This window comes from Lolium rigidum, chromosome 4 (assembly GCF_022539505.1).
Source record: "Lolium rigidum isolate FL_2022 chromosome 4, APGP_CSIRO_Lrig_0.1, whole genome shotgun sequence".
Classification (NCBI taxonomy): Eukaryota; Viridiplantae; Streptophyta; class Magnoliopsida; order Poales; family Poaceae; genus Lolium; species Lolium rigidum.
This window is the reverse complement of record NC_061511.1, coordinates 182,291,489-182,307,872: the sequence shown is the minus strand read 5'-3', so window position 1 is coordinate 182,307,872 and position 16,384 is coordinate 182,291,489. Positions and strand designations below refer to the sequence as shown.

General features: G+C 50.8%; 1 protein-coding gene across 1 annotated transcript; it reads right to left on the bottom strand.

Annotated features, from left to right (window-relative positions):
- Positions 1-14,811: 14,811 nt before the first annotated feature.
- On the bottom strand, positions 14,812-16,033 carry LOC124646561 (chitinase CLP-like). Its single transcript, XM_047186665.1, has one exon. It carries the CDS (start codon positions 16,020-16,022, stop codon positions 14,919-14,921), a length of 1,104 nt encoding a protein of 367 aa, XP_047042621.1. The 5' UTR covers positions 16,023-16,033; the 3' UTR covers positions 14,812-14,918.
- Positions 16,034-16,384: the final 351 nt, after the last annotated feature.

Genomic DNA, 16,384 nt, shown 5'->3' with positions numbered 1-16,384 from the left:
AAGTATCGGCTCACATGCTCGATTGAGCTGGAGCCATCTGACCCACTAAACTTGGAGAATTCGGGGAGCCGATATTTGGGTGGTAGTGGGATCAAATCGTACTGGTTGGGGTACGGCTTGGAATAGCCGATTGCCCTCCTTTTCGGCACCATGCCGAACTGGTCTCTCAAGATTGTACCGATCTCGATCCGCGGTGATGGCTGCAGAGTCGAACTCGAAGATTCGCTGGAGTGGTATACTTAGCCAGCCACGCTTGCTTCTCAAGCTCGAGCCAACTGGCAGGAGTTGAGCTCCGGAGGTTCGTCGGAGTGGCATACTTAGCTAGCCACGTCCGCTTCTCAAGATCTGTTCCGAAGTTCCTCCCACTCGTTCTAGAAGTCCCTCGCCGTTGCGGCCTCGGTTTGAGAGTACCCAGCTGCTGCAGTCTGGCACGTATGTGCACGTGTATCCGTGAGGGATCTCCTTAGGCGCCTCATACAAGAACTGGTAATCACTAGGGTCACCACCGATCTTGTAGACGACGTATGCTGATGAACTCGGCACCTTTGGTGCTGCCAGCGCGAACGGCAGCCGTGGTCGGGACTGGAGTGGTATCTCTCCTTGGTGAGTCCCCAGAGCTGGTCCTGACTGAGAATACTGATGGCTCATGATTTCCTGGATCACCCGAAGGGCGACACGCTCCAAAGTGTTCACCAGGCTCTCAGAATGGCGGTGCAGCGAATGAGCTACCATGAAATTAATCTCCCGACGCGAGACCCGGTGCGTTCTTCTGAAGGGGTAGACAGGTCCACTCCATCGAGCGCGCCTTCAGGCGAGAACCCCTTCCACTTGATGCCGTGTGAGCGGGTTCTCTGGAAAGAGCCGATGAGGTCGGCTTCGAGGATAGCTTTGACCTCGTCATACTTCTTCTTGAGCTCCTCGGCCGGATCCTCGTACGTGACCGGAGTACCTTCCGCCATCTCGGATGTAGACGGCGATGCGGTTGATGTCGAAGACTGTCCCACCGAGCGTGCCGAATGTGTTGCGGTCGAAACCCACCGGTGAGCAGCGACGGGCAACACGAGAGAGCCGGGAGGCTTCCAAGGCTGCGGGCTGGCCCCCGGTCCCTCGAGCGACGGCCCGCAAAGACTCGACACGCACGTCCGATGCTGGTGCAGGGCGTGCCACCCGACCTATACCTGGTCGGGAAGGTGATGGATTTGCCTCGCTTAGTTTCCCGCATGGCATACACGTAAACATTAAATACGAGCCTCGATCGGCTCTCGAGTTGTCCCGTGAATCGGCTCAAGGAACCGATCCACCCATGATCCGTATGAGGTATACGATCACATGGTGGTCCTGCTTGATCAATATAAAGCCAACACGACCTACGACGATTTAGGGTTTTCACCACATAATCGGAACATCCTACACGTGATTGAGCCTCGGCAGCCACGCACGGTGATAATAAACCGACCCTAGATAAGGCCTAAAAACCAACGTGAAGTTGATCCCCGGAACATCTTATCTAGGGCTAGCAAACTACACCCTACGTGCTACTGGATCCTTCAACCCGTTTGCAAGGCCTAACTATGCAGATATTAAACTAATCCTTGAAGAACAAGGAGCAATCATAACGGATCGAATCTACTAAATAATGATCAAGCGGTGTGCCGCCCTTACACCTAAGATAGGTGTAAGGGCGGCTAGACGTCTAAGGGTCGCATGGACGAGAGAATATGATACGATGAAACAATGCTAACCCTAACACATCTATGATAACTAAGTTGCTCGCCATCAACAAGGCTTCAGCACGAGCAACGCATGAACAACGAATAAACGTTACTGCCTAGATCGCAAGATGCGATCTAGGCAGCATGATGCTTACCCGGAAGAAACCCTCGAAACAAGGGGCTGGCGATGCGCCTAGATTGGTTTGTGATGAACGTGATTGTTGTTTATTCCATAAACCCTAGATACATATTTATAGTCCGTAGACTTTCTAACGTGGGAGTAATCCCAACCGTGCACGAGCCAAATTCTATCTAACCGACACGTATCCTACTATATTTACAGATACACGGGCAAACTAGCCCAAACTTTTTATACAAGGCCGATTCATGTATTTCTTCCAAGTTATATTCTTCAAGCCCATCTTAATCGCGGCCCACCTCTGATCCGGTCAAATTCTGGTGATAACAGAATTGGACTGCTGTTTTTGCTTTCTGGTATCGCACCGGTACTGCCTCGATCCACTTTGTGAATTTGTCGACTGCGACCAATAGATACGTGTGTCCTCCAGGCGATGATCTTGGCAGTGGTCCAACTTGGTCGAGTCCCCATTGAGCGAACGGCCATGCCAGAGGTATCGTCATTAGGTCTGTGGCAGGGGCGTGTGGTTTTGGTGAAAATCGCTGACAGGGGTCGCACTTCATGACCAGATCTCGAGCATCCGATGCCGCTGTTGGCCAGTAAAATCCCGCACTAAAGGCCTTCGCCACGAGGGCCTTGCTTCCTGCGTGATGTCCGCAAGTTCCTTCGTGTATCTCGCGCAACAGTGCTCTTCCATCGTCAATGGCAATGCATCTTTGGAAGATACCGGAAATGATGCGCTTGTAAAGTTCACTGTTTACTATGGTGAAGGCTTTCGATCGCCTAATGACTCGTCTCGCTTCTACCGGATCCTCTGGTAACTCCTGCTTTGTTAGATACGCTAAGAGCGGCTTGGTCCATAGTGGCTCGAGGAGGAGGACTTGTTCGGCAGGAGTAGTTAGAGATTCTTCGGCAGCTTGATGCGAGCTCGCCTCCAATTCATCAGCCGACGGTTTTGGAGGTGCCGGCGCCTTTTCTTTTATTGATCGCTGAGTGATCACTTCGTAAAACACTCCGTCTGGAATAGGGGAGCACATGGACCCGATGTTTGCCAAAGTGTCGGCTTCCTCATTGTTGGCTCTACCAATGTGTTTGAGCTCACATCCTTCGAATTTAGCTTCCATATTTTGATACAGCTGCCGATAGGCGATCATGTTGTCGCTGACTGCGTCGCACAGGTTCATCGACTGCTGCACCACCAAGTTTGAGTCTCCATAGATTTCTAGACGAGTTGCCCCGCATGCCTTTGCCATCTTCATTCCGTGCAGCAGCCGCTTCGTATTCCGCTTCGTTGTTCGTCGGCGAGAGAAGTTCATACGTAGTATATACTTCATCTTATCTCCCCGCGGTGATATCAACACCACTCCTGCTCCCGCACTCGTACTCCGTTTTGACCCATCGAAGTACATTACCCATGACCCCGACATGTCGGGTGCTGCTGGCGTCTGTGATTGGATCCAATCTGCCACGAAATCTGGGAGGCTTTGGGATTTTATTGCTGTTCGATTGACGTAGGTTATGTCGTGTGGTGCTATCTCGATAGCCCATTGGGACACTCGACCTGTGGCCTCCGGATTAGTCATTATGCTTTTCAGTGGTGCTTTGCTCACGAAGATAATCGGGTGCTCTGTGAAGTAGTGCCGTAACTTGCGGGCTAACCTCCATACTGCGTATGCCAGCTTCTGGTGATGGGGGTACCTCTGTCTTGCGGGTGTGAGCACTTCACTGAGGTAGTAAACGGGCCTCTGCATGCCATGAAATCTCCCTGTTTCTTCTCTTTCGACGACCAAGACGCTGCTAAAGACTTGGGCCGTTGCGGCTATATACATGAGCAGTGTTTCCTTCTCACGGGGGGTTACAAGGACTGGAGATGTCGACAAGATTCTCTTCAGATTGTTGAAGGATTCCTGCGCCTCCTTTGTCCACTCGAACTTTTCTGATTTTTTCATCAAATTGTAGAAGGGCAAAGCTTTTTCCCCTAGCTTGGCGATGAACCTGCTGAGCGCCGCTAATCGTCCTGCCAATTGCTGCACTTGGTGCAGATTCTTTGGCGGCTCCATGTCGAGAATAGCTTTGATCTTCAAAGGGTTGGCTTCAATCCCCCTGGCTGAGATGAAGTACCCTAGTACTTGCCCCCCTGGCACTCCGAAGAAACATTTTTTGGGATTCAATTTGATTTTATACTTGTCTAAGTTGTCGAAAGTTTCCCGCAAATCATCGACGAGAGTGGTTGTGTGCTTTGTCTTCACCACGATATCGTCGATGTAGACTTCAATGTTCCTCCCGATCTGCTCTCCAAGGCAAGCCTGCATGCAACGTTGATAAGTTGCTCCTGCGTTTTTCAACCCGAAGGTCATGACGTTGTAACAAAAAACGCCGTGTGGGGTGATGAACGCGGTTAGCTCCTGGTCTTCTTTCTTCAGCTTGATCTGATTGTATCCGGAGTACGCATCAAGGAAGGAGAGGCGATCACATCCGGCCGTGGAGTCGACTATCTGATCAATACGAGGCAGCGGGAAGTGGTCCTTCGGACAGTGTTTGTTGAGGCTGGTGTAATCGATACACATACGCAGAGCGGTGGTGTCCTTTTTGGGCACCATGACATGGTTGGCCACCCACTCAGATTCCTTGAGCTCTCGGATGAATCCTGCTTGACGGAGTCGATTGACTTCCTCGCCAATTGCTCTCCTCTTAGGTTCGGAAAATTGGCGCATTGACTGCTGCACTGGTTTGGCTGTCGGGTCAACATTAAGGGCGTGCTCAGCGAGTTCCCTGGGGATACCTGGCATGTCGGATGGTTCCCATGCAAATATCTCCCAGCGCTCACGGAGGAACTCGATGAGCGCGCCTTCCTATGCGACCATAAGGTCAGCCGACGTATTGACCGTTTTCTTCGGGTCAGTGGGATGCACCTGCAGCTTCTTGGCTTCCTTTGTAGCATCGAATTCATCGGATCTTACGTTTCCATTGTCGGCTGGTGGTTGCGTATGATCTGTGGTAGCGTCGATTGCATTGAGTTCTTCCTTGGCACCGAACTTTGAGGCGATCTTCTGGAACTCCCTATCGCAGGTGTCTGATCGAGCAAAGCTCCCATGAACGGTTATTGGGGTCCCGTTGTTGCCTGTCATCTTCAGTTTTAGGTACGCATAATGCGGTACGGCCATGAATTTAGCAAATGCGGGCCTGCCGAGGATGGCGTGATATTGAGACTCCCAGTCGACTACTTCGAACTCGATCTTCTCCTTCCTGAAATTGTTGGGTGTTCCAAAGACTACATCCAATGATGTTTTACCAAGAGAATAAGCGGGTCGAGTCGGTATGATGCCATGGAACCCCGTGTCGGACTCTCTTAGCATGTCGACTGTTAAACCCATTGCTCTCATTGTGTTGGCGAATAGTAGGTTCAAGCCACTTCCTCCATCCATGAATACTTTGCTCATATTGTACCCTCCAATCTGCGCCTCAAGGACAAGGGCTGCGTGACCTGGTCTAGGGACGGCTTTCGGGTGATCTGTCCTGTCGAAGGAGATACTTTGCTCCGACCAGTCGATGAATTCGGGTGTGTCAACCGTAGCCACTTCTGCATACTTCACTTCTCGCGAGAATTTCTTGATTTCCCTTTTTGAAAAGCTGGTTTTATGGATCATGTTGACCTGTCCGCGTGGCTCTGGGAATGCTTCGGCTGGTACATACTCCTCTCTCTCCATTGGTTCGTACGGCTCTGGTACATACGGTTCTGGTGGATGGCCGTAAGATCTTGCCCTCTTCTCCATCATGTGAACTCTTGATATGGCTTCGGCTCTAAGATCATCACAGAACTGTCGAATCTCCAAGAAGTGTCGGCAGTTCCTTAGTAGGTGACTGGATTTCTCTCGACCATCCTTCGGATCAATGTAGGAGTGGAGGTAACATGGTGCCTCGAGTTGCTCTGTAGCCGATAAACACGGCGAACGGGTGCGGCCGTGGATCGGTTGCATGTCCTGCTGCCCTCGTTCAGACTGGCGAGGGTGAGTCGATGTACGTTCTTACTCTCCACGGTGCGAATCCCTTCGTCTTTTCCTTCGTGCCGTTGCGAGGTCGAAACTTCCTCGGCTGCCTCCCTGCGCGTTTATGGGCGAGATTTCCAAGGTTGCCGCCGGAACGTCACCTGCCGAGACTGAGGTTCTCGAGCCAGATGTACTTGCCCTAGGGAGGCGAAGAAAGCCTCCGGAGTCGATGATGAAGTGAACGCCTCCGAAAGTTGTGGTCATGCCGTCATGCGATTCTGCAGAGATCGAATGCGGCGGCTCGAGATGTGGTATGAACTCAAAGGATCCGCAGCGGATCGGGTCTTTTGGATCTGGTGGCGTTGGCGACTCGAGTACGAACGCCGCAGACGTGACTGGTATTGCCGATGACCTGCCTTGTGCCGACAGGGTTCCCACAGACGGCGCCAATTGTCGAGGGTGCTCCTCGGCAATGCCCTCCGATAGGGGCTTAGGGTTGATGGAATCCTGCAAGCTGACACGAGACATCGGTTCACAGACAAGCGGGGAGAGCGATTTACCCGAGTTCGGGGACCTCGATGAGGTAAAACCCTTACATCCCGCCTCGTCTGTTCTTGATTATGATGATAATGGGTTACAATGGGGTGCCGAATAGTTCGGCTGAGATCTCGTCGAGATGGCTAAGTGTTAAGGTGACCTAGCTCTAAGCTTCGTTGGCTAAGATCGCTAAGATTGATTGTGTGTCTCGACAGCCCCTCTCCCGGCCTTTATATAGGAGGCCGAGTCTCAAGAGGTCTAATCGAGTACGACTAGGTTTACAGTAAATCTATCTCTAGACTTTCCTTGTTCGGCTCCTTCCGCGTCTTGTACTTCAAGGAATCTTCCGTTGCACCGCCCTAGTGGCCCATCTTGCCGTCGAGTGCCTTTATGGGCCTCCAACTAGGAAATACATGATAGGGCAACATTGGTTACCCGAAGGGTAATGCCCACGTCACTTGGGGATGCCCCCGTGGTTCATCCCTGCATATTTCAAGAAGACTCAAGCGTCTAAGCTTGGGGATGCCCAAGGCATCCCCTTCTTCATCAACAACTTATCAGGTCACCTCTAGTGAAACTATATTTTTAATCCGTCACATCCTATGTTCTTTACTTGGAGCGTCTGTTTGTTTTTATTTTCGTTTATGTTTGAATAAAATCAGATCCTAGCATTCATTGTGTTGGAGAAAGACACGCTTCGCTTTTTCATTTGAACACTCGTGTTCTTCATCTTATTTTAATGTTCATGGCGAAAGCTGAAAGCCGCAGCACTTGTACTTGTTGTTATTTGGTTGGAAACAGAAAATGCCTCATATTGTCTTGAATAATTTGATACTTGGCAATTGTTTTGAGCTCTCATAGATCATGTTTAAGCTCTTGCATCATGTAGTTTAAATCTATTAGTGGAGAACTACCGTAGAGCTTGTTGAAATTTGGATTGCATGATTGATCTCTCTAAGGTCTAGATATTTTCTCGGTAAAAGTGTTTGAACAACAAGGAAGACAGCAGTAGAGTCTTATAATGCTTGCAATATGTTCTTGTGTAAGTTTTTGTCTGTACCGGTTCCTACTTGTGTTTGCTTCAAACAACCTTGCTAGCCAAAGCCTTGTACTGAGAGGAAATGCTTCTCGTGCATCCAAAAACCTTGAGCCAAAACCTATGCCATTTGTGTCCACCATAACTACCTATATGTGGTATTTTTCTCGCCATTCCAAAGTAAATTCCTTGCGTGCTACCTTTAAAAATTCATTCCTTTTCTTTGCAATACATAGCTCATGGGAAAGTAGCCTAAAAAACTATTGTGGTAATGAATATGTTGCTTATGTATCTTAGTTCTTATAAGTTGCTTGTTGAGCGGTAACCATGTTTCTGGGGACGCCATCAACCTGTTACACCTTTGTTGAATATCATGTGAGTTGCTATGCATGTTCGTCTTGTCCGAAGTAAGGGAGATTTGCCATGAGTTAAATGGTTTGAGTATGCATATTGTTAGAGAAGAACATTGGGCCGCCAACCAAAGCCATGTATCATGGTGGAAGTTTCAGCTTGGACATTAATCCTCAAATCTCTTATGAGAATATTATCTATTGTTGAATGCTTAAAGCATAAAAGAGGAGTCCATTATCTGTTTTATATGTTGTCCCGGTATGGATGTCCTCAAGTTGAGATCTATCAAAATTGAGAAATCAAATGCGATCTATCTCCTTGGACCTTTGTACAGGTGGCATAGAGGTACCCCTTTGTGACACTTGGTTGAAACATATGTAATGCAATGATAATCCATGGAAATCCGAGCTAATTAGGACAAGGTGTAGGCACTATTGGTATTCGATGCATGAGGCTTGCAACTTATAGGAGGTTTTATGCATAACACATATGAATTATTACTACCGTTGACACAATTGTTTCCATGTTTTCAAAATAAAAAGCTCTAGCACATGAGTAATCCCCGCTTCCCTCTCGCGAAGGGCCTTTCTTTTACTTTATGTTGAGTCGGTTTACCTACTTCTTTATATCTTAGAAGCAAACACTTGTGTCAACTGTGTGCGTTGATTCTTACATGCTTACTTATTGCACTTATTATATTACTTTGTGTTGACAATTATCCATGAGATATACATGTTGAAAGTTGAAAGCAATTGCTGAAACTTAATCATCCTTTGTGTTGCTTTAATGCCTTTTACTTTGAATCTATTGCTTTATGAGTTAACTCTTATGCAAGACTGTTGATGCTTGTCTTGAAAGTACTATTCATGAAAGGTTTTTGCTATATGATTCAGTTGTTTAGTCATTATCTTTTTGTTAGCAAAACTATATATCATTGCTTTGAATCACTTCATTCATCTCATATGCTTTACAATAGTATTGAGAAAGATTGTGTTGGTAGCATGTCACTTCAGAAATTATTGTTTTTATCGTTTACCTACTCGAGGGCGAGTAGGAACTAAGCTTGGGGATGCTTGATACGTCTCCAACGTATCTATAATTTCTTATGTTCCATGCTAATTTTATGACAATACCAACATGTTTTAGTCATACTTTATAATGTTTTTATGCATTTTCCGAGACTAACCTATTAACAAGATGCCGCAGTGCCAGTTCATGTTTTCTGCTCTTTTTGGTTTCAGAAATCCTACACAGGAAATATTCTCGGAATTGGACGAAACAAAAACCCACGGTCCTATTTTCCACGGAGCCTTCCAGAACACCGAAGAGGAGACGAAGAAGGGACGCGAGGTGGCCACACCATGGGGGGGCGCGGCCCCACCCCTGGCCGCGCCGCCTTATGGGGTGGGCCCCTCGGGCATTCCCCGACTCTGCCCCTTCGCCTATTTATTCTCTCCGTCGCGAAAACACTAGTACCGAGAGCCACGATACGAGAAAAGTTCCAGAGACGCCGCCGCCGTCAACCCCATCTCGGGGGGTTCTGAAGATCGCGTCCGACACCTTGCCGGAGAGGGGAATCATCACCGGAGGGCTCTACATCACCATGCCCGCCTCCAGACTGATGCGTGAGTAGTTCATCATTGGACTATGGGTCCATAGCAGTAGCTAGATGGTTGTCATCTCCTCTTGTGCTATCATGTTTAGATCTTGTGAGCTGCCTATCATGATCAAGATCATCTATTTGTAATGCTACATGTTGTGTTTGTTGGGATCCGATGAATATGGAATACTATGTCAAGTTGATTATTGATCTATCATATATATGTTATTTATGTTCTTGCATGCTCTCCGTTGCTAGTAGAGGCTCTGGCCAAGTTGATACTTGTGACTCCAAGAGGGAGTATTTATGCTCGATAGTGCGTTCATGCCTCCATTGAATCTGGGACAGTGACAGAAATTCTAAGGTTGTGGATGTGCTGTTGCCACTAGGGATAAAACATCAATGCTTTGTCTAAGGATATTTGTATTGTTTACATTACGCACATTACTTAATGCAATTGTCTGTTGTTTGCAACTTAATACTGGAAGGGGTGCGGATGCTAACCTAAAGGTGGACTTTTTAGGCATAGATGCATGCTGGATGGCGGTCTATGTTCTTTGTCGTAATGCCCTAAGTAAATCTCATAGTAGTCATCATGATATGTATATGCATCTCTATTTGTCAATTGCCCAACTGTAATTTGTTCACCCAACATGCTATTTATCTTATTGGAGATACACCACTAGTGAACTATGGACCCCGGTCCATTCTTTACATCTGAAATACAACCTACTGCAATCACTGTTCTCTGTTGTTCTTTGCAAGCAAACATCATTCTCCACACTATACGTTTAATCCTTTGTTTTCAGCAAGCCGGTGAGATTGACAACCTCACTGTTAAGTTGGGGCAAAGTAATTTGATTGTGTTGTGCAGGTTCCACATTAGCGCCGGAATCACTGGTGTTGCGCCGCACTACACTCCTTCACCAACAACCTTCACGTGGCCTTCATCTCCTACTGGTTCGATAAACCTTGGTTTCTTACTGAGGGAAAACTTGTTGCTGTACTCATCATACCTTCCTCTTGGGGTTCCCAACGGACGTGTGCTTTACCGTCACAAGGAGTTGCCTCACACTCCAGCAGCAGGGTGCCGGAACAGACACTTCGGTCCACCGAATCTTGTCTGCAACGACGGCGGAGCTACGGAACTTTTTGTGGGCGGAGGCTTGTATATTTAGGGTTTTTGCGTCGGGAGCTTTATATAGGCGGAAGGGCGAGGTCGGTGGAGGCCTGGTGGCCCCAGACCACCCCTAGGCACGGGCCAGGGCCAGGTCGCGCCTAGGCATGGTCTGGACACCCTGTGGCCCTCCTCCGTCTCTTCTCTGGACTCCATCTTCGCTCCGAGAAAAATAGGAACTTTGACTTTTGTTTCGTCCAATTCCGAGAATACTTACTGTACAACTTTTCTGAAGTACAAAAACAGCAGAAAACATTGAACTGGCACTGTGGCATCTTGTCAATATGTTAGTTCCAGAAAATGCATAAAAATGCCACAAAGTGTAAACAAAACATATAGCAATTGGTGTAAAACAAGCATGGAGCATGAAAAATTATACATACGTTTGCAACGTATCAGCGGTCCACGCATCGGTCAACATCGGAATAGTTTTAGTCATGCCAGTTGCCACACCACGAGTCGACTGAAGCTGACGATTCGAAGAATCCACCAGGCGAGAGGCCAATGGGTGCTTTTACCTACTGTTTTATCCGTTCCAGTAGTTCACCACCGATTCACCTTCAGCTACACTTTGGCCTCTCAAGCGTCCTCCCTAAAGCCTACAACGACTCCCTTATGCACTCGGGGACTACTAATGGGGATACGCCGTAGGGAGCTTATAACCCAGCTCACTCGCCGGATCAAGCAGAGCCTAGGAGGAAGTCAGTCGCCTACAATTGATCTATGGGGTCTCTTGCGAATGAATCCCAAGAAGGTGGCTTGGAGAGTAGGTTAGGGCCCTTAGGCCTACCCACTTGTAACTGACCTAGGCGCATGATCATATAAACCCTAACCGAGGGTGCTCATATAAACCCCCGGCGTGGAACTTTAGAACGATCAGAACCTCTGTTCGCTAAAACCTAGCTTGCAGTCGCCATACGTCGAATCCATGTGCTCCCCCATTGTAACACTCCAATCAATACAAATGTAGCAGGACGTAGGCCTTTTACTCTCCGGAGGGGCTGAACCTGGGTAACCATGTGTGCTTGCCCAATCTTGTTCCACGGATGGCTACGCTTCCCTTGCCTCACACCGATGAAGTGTTGCACCTTGTAGGCTTTTAGCATATACCATGGTTACATTCACGACAAAATATATTAATATCACAAAGGTACCAATTACACCCAGCCTCTGGAACAACCAATACCCTAATGACAGTATAGATTCACACAACCAAAAAAAAGTAGAAGAAGCTAAAAAAAAGTACCGCTATAGTGTTCCACTCCTGAAGACAACACCTGAAAGTCCAAATTCTCCAAAAACGACGTCTACAAGAAGGAAACACTACAGAAGCGTCGTCGTCACCCGATCGTAGATCTTAGATTTTCACCCTGAAGAAAGTCTCTGCTCCCAACAAAATGCGTTCAACAAGCTCATTGCCAGGAACAACTAATTAAGGCCAAACCTTGAAATTTTCACCGGGAAAGATAAAAATTTGAACTTCTCATATGTTGTCGCCCCCACTTGCATGCCTCTGTTACGAACCCCGAATCACCAAGCAAGTTCCTCATCGATTGTGGCATGGGTAGCTGTTCTGGGACGCTCAAGATCGACACATGTGAAGAAGGACCTATTTGTGCTTTTCCCTAAGTTCTAGGGTCCTTTTTTTTCAGAGGACTATGTTGTCATTTCCACTTTATATAGGGTTCTCTCTGTAATTTGTATTCCTACCGAAAAAAAATAGTGTAGCATCTAGGTCTTTCGGAGCCCTTCTCTTGTTTAAAGAAACAATGACAGCGGGGAACAATGGTGCACACAATGACAATAGGGGCCATACCACTGCTCATATGAACAGTAATACCCTGAAAAAATAGAAGTGGTTGATGCATAATTGTCATATACACTGGCTAAGAATTAAGTGCAGCATGGCGTAGTCGCGTTTCGCCTGTCGAGTGTTGACGAGGGCACACCACCATTGACCAGATCGGGAAAAAATCATACCACCGACGAGGAGATAGTGATCTTGCTGGCTGCCGACGGCACACGGCAGGCTGTTTATCACTCTTCTTTGGAATTTCCTGTTAATAAAACTGACTCGTGCATGAGTGCATCTTCCGGCATTTAATTGCTGTTTCACCTACAGATGTTGATGGAGAGCACACACCGCCGATTATCAAAATCTATTAGTGTACCATCTGGGATATCCTTGCTAACTCAATGGTCATGCTATAGTGCTATACACCGACGCCTCTTCTCCGTAACTTGGGACAAGAGGGAAGAGAACCGTTTCGTCCTCGCGCTCCCGTGGGCGCGCGGGCGAAACCCTAAAACCGCCGCGCCGCCACCCCCTCCCCAGGTTCGTCTCCCGCTTCGCCGCCGCCAAGGGGCGCAACCCGAGCGAAGCTCGGGCGGCGCCGGCGGCGGCGGGGCACCTCCTCTCCCTCACGCGGTGGCGGCGGCGCGGGCCGTGGCGGCTGGTGGGGCGCGGCGCCGGGCGGAGGGCGTCGGGGCGCGGCCGTCGGGCGGCGGCGCGGAGACTCCACGGTATCGGGCGTGCTCCTCGCGGTGGCGGCTCCCTCCGGAGCGTCCGCAGCGGCGAGCGGCGCGAGCTCCGCTCGCTCCCCGGCAGCGGGTGACGGGAGGCGGCGCTTGGGGCGGGGATTCGGCGGCTAATCGTCGGCAGCGGCGCCGTTCTTGAGGAGGGCGGCGGGGATCAGGGACGGGCAGGGGCAGCGGACGGCTGGCCGCCGCGTGCTCGGCCGGGCAGGGGCCCCGGGCCAGGCCGTGATCTCCCGTAAGCCCCGCATCCAGATCCGGCGGTTCTACGGCCCGCGGGGCCGTGGGGCGTCGATCCCTCCGCGCCCTCTCTCGTGGTGGTGCTGGTTCCGGCCGTCGCGTGTCCGCAGGTCCGTGCTCTTTGTGGTGGTTTCCCGTCTTCCTCGGGTCCGCGGCGAGCGGAGTTTGGGCGCGCGGGGCGGCGGCCCCGGTCGGTGGGAGCCATCTTGGTTGGCGGGCGTGCCGCGGGCTCGGGAGCTGGCCGGAATCCATGGTCGCGGGGGCGACGTGGAGGCCGGCGAGCAGCATGCGGTGGCAGCGGGTCGATCGTTCGGTCGATTTCCCGTGAAGAAGGCGGGGAGTGTTTGCCGTGGGGAAACCCTTGCCCGCTCGGGCCACGACGGCGACGTCCGCGGACGCCGCTCCCTTCTTGAAGGCGTTGGTGAGGCTTCTCCTTGTCCTTCTTCGTGCTCCGGTGAAAGCCCAAGATCCTCGGATCGGGCGGTGGCGGCGCTCTTGTGTCGTGATCTTCTTGAAGACACCGCCTTGGAGTTCACAACGGTGCGGCTCTCCGTTGGTGGTGTGGCCGAGGCGAGGTATTCGACGAGCAAGGGGCTTCGGGTGAAAACCTTAGATCTGCGGATCGGGCGGTGACGACGATCTCGCGTCGTGTTCTTCTTGAAGACATCGTCTTGGAGCTTACCATGTTTCTTCGGATGGCGTTGGCTCTTCGCTTGGCGACCTTCGGCAAAGCTTGCGTCCTGCCCTGCCTCCTCGTCGAGTTTCCATGGTGCTGCGTGTTGGGGTTCGATCGGCGGTGGTCGATGCACAGTGGAGGTCGGCCACTGGTGGCGCTGCCCGCGGCGGGGAGCTCTGTTGACGGCGTGCGTGTTCGTTAGCTCTCTCTAGGGTGAGCTCCGGCCCGACACTGTTGCTGTCCGGTGTCTTCTCCGAGTCTTCGTAGGCTTCGTAAGGGTCGTGATCGTCGTCCGAGTTCCCGGATGTAGCCATGTTGGCAATTCGTGTGGGTGTGTGGGTGTGTGTTGTAAGCTGGGTTCAGCTCTTTGTACCTTGTCGCCGTTGAGGGCGTTATTAATTTAACGTCGGGCCTTTGGCCTTTGATCTAAAAAAAAAATAGTGCTATACACCGCACATGGGAAATTCATTACTCGGTCACCACGTACCCAAACAGTCAAGTACACCTCTTGTGGGATAGCTGAGGATATTGAAATTTGGCAATGGCGGGGAACCTTCCACAGACCACAGCTGCCAAAACATGTGCTCATTTTCTTCGAACTCAAGTTCCTTTTGGCTGCATTTGTTTTACCAATTTGTCAGATAACTCCAAGATGCGCCCTAAAAAAAGGGTACACAGATCCACATCTCGGCTAGTTGGTTTTGTCAACACTGATGTCGTGGTGTTTCAGACAGGCCCCTACCGTAGTGAGATCCAACTAATAATAGAACCGTCAAACCGTCAAGATCTGGCACAATCTAATTCAGTTGGCAAGATCTAATCTGGAATCAATTTACTCTCAGTTTATTATTGATTCAAACTCTCATAGTTCACAATGATAGGAGTTCTTATTATCAGATTACATCATCATCGATCGATTCACCACTTTGCTAAGCGGCACGAGTGAAGTTGAAGCTGCTGCACGAAAGCCCTATCGCACCCAGGTACGTGGTGAATCCAAACTGCTTCTTCTCCTCGTCCAGCACCAGCAGGTGGTTCTCCAGCTGAAACCCGCCGATGACCGCCGCCGGCGCCTGCTGGCCGCCCGCCGCCTTCATCCGCACGAACCCGAGGCACGCCGCGTTGGCGTTCACCTGCACCATGGAGTTGGCGCCGAGCACCGAGAAGCTCTGCCCGCCCTCCAGGAGAAGCTCTATCTGCGGCACGGGGTACCCCAGCCGCGACAGCCCCACCGACAGCTTCGTCGAGTTGTAGCACCGCTCGAATGGCGCCACCGCGGTGACCCTCGAAACGAACGGGGAGAAATTGGGACTGGCCGCGGCCTGGTCGAACGCCTTGACGAACGCCTGGTACACGTCGGCGCGGAGAGCCGTGTAGGGGATGGTCGAGCTCAGCCCGACGACGAGCGGGCCGGACAGTGGCACTTTCTTCCGGTCCACGGTGATGCCGGTGGCGGAGAGGAAGTACCCGGGGGATCCGTTGAACCCGCGAAGCGGAGCCGTGCCGGCCAGCATCGTCGTGAAGTCGCCGCGGTCCGACGGGACGAAGAACAAGGGTCCTCCGCCGAAGATGGCCACGCCCACGCTGTTGCCGCTCGTCGTCTTGCCGTCGCTCGGGAGGCACAGCGCCACCTTCTTGGCGACCTTCTGCGTGCGCGCCACCTGCGCGGGGAGCGACGACTGGCTCGAGGGCGCGAGCCCCGCGACGCCGACGGCACCGGCCGGCGCCTTGGACGCGCAGGAGGCGGTCGCCGAGAAGGACACCGGGAACAGAGGGTTGGCGCCGTCGGTGGCGCTTGCGGAGAGCCTCGTGACCGTCCCGGTCTTGGAGCTGCATGCCAGCGTGATGGCCGGGCCGGAGAGGTCGACCACGAGCGGGCGGCCGTCCTTGAGGGGCGCCGTGTACAGCAAGGTGTTCGCGTCTTTAGTGATGGCCGTGACGAGGGGCTTGCCGCCGCTGGCTGCGCTCGTGCATTTCCACAACGCAAAGAAGCAGATCGAGATGACCATGAAAAAGGGTTTGGGGTTCCGCATCTCGGCTTGTAGCTGGTGTACTGGTTTTGTGCTCTACTGGTTTCATGGCTAGTTTATTATATAGGCTGATGAAGAGTGGTGGAGTTTGCATGGATGAACGATATGTCCGTGATGTTGCTTCATACGCCTGCCTTCCTAGCTGTTCTCCACGTCCTCTCGCAGAAACAAAAGAAAAGTCATCGCCAGCAGATTTAGACTTGCTTGATACATTTTCAAGTCAAACAAGTCTCCTCATTCTCGCTATGCTTTGTCCCCCCTACAATCAGTTTTGGCCCCGCTTTATAAATAAAACTAGAAGCGAGACATTTCGTATTTTATATCCGAAAGAAATACGCACTCTAAAAGAAAGAAACTGACGATGA

Excerpts from the sequence above, each read along its gene's own strand:
- LOC124646561 (XM_047186665.1), bottom strand. The coding sequence starts at position 16,022 with ATGCGGAACCCCAAACCCTTTTTCATGGTCATCTCGATCTGCTTCTTT.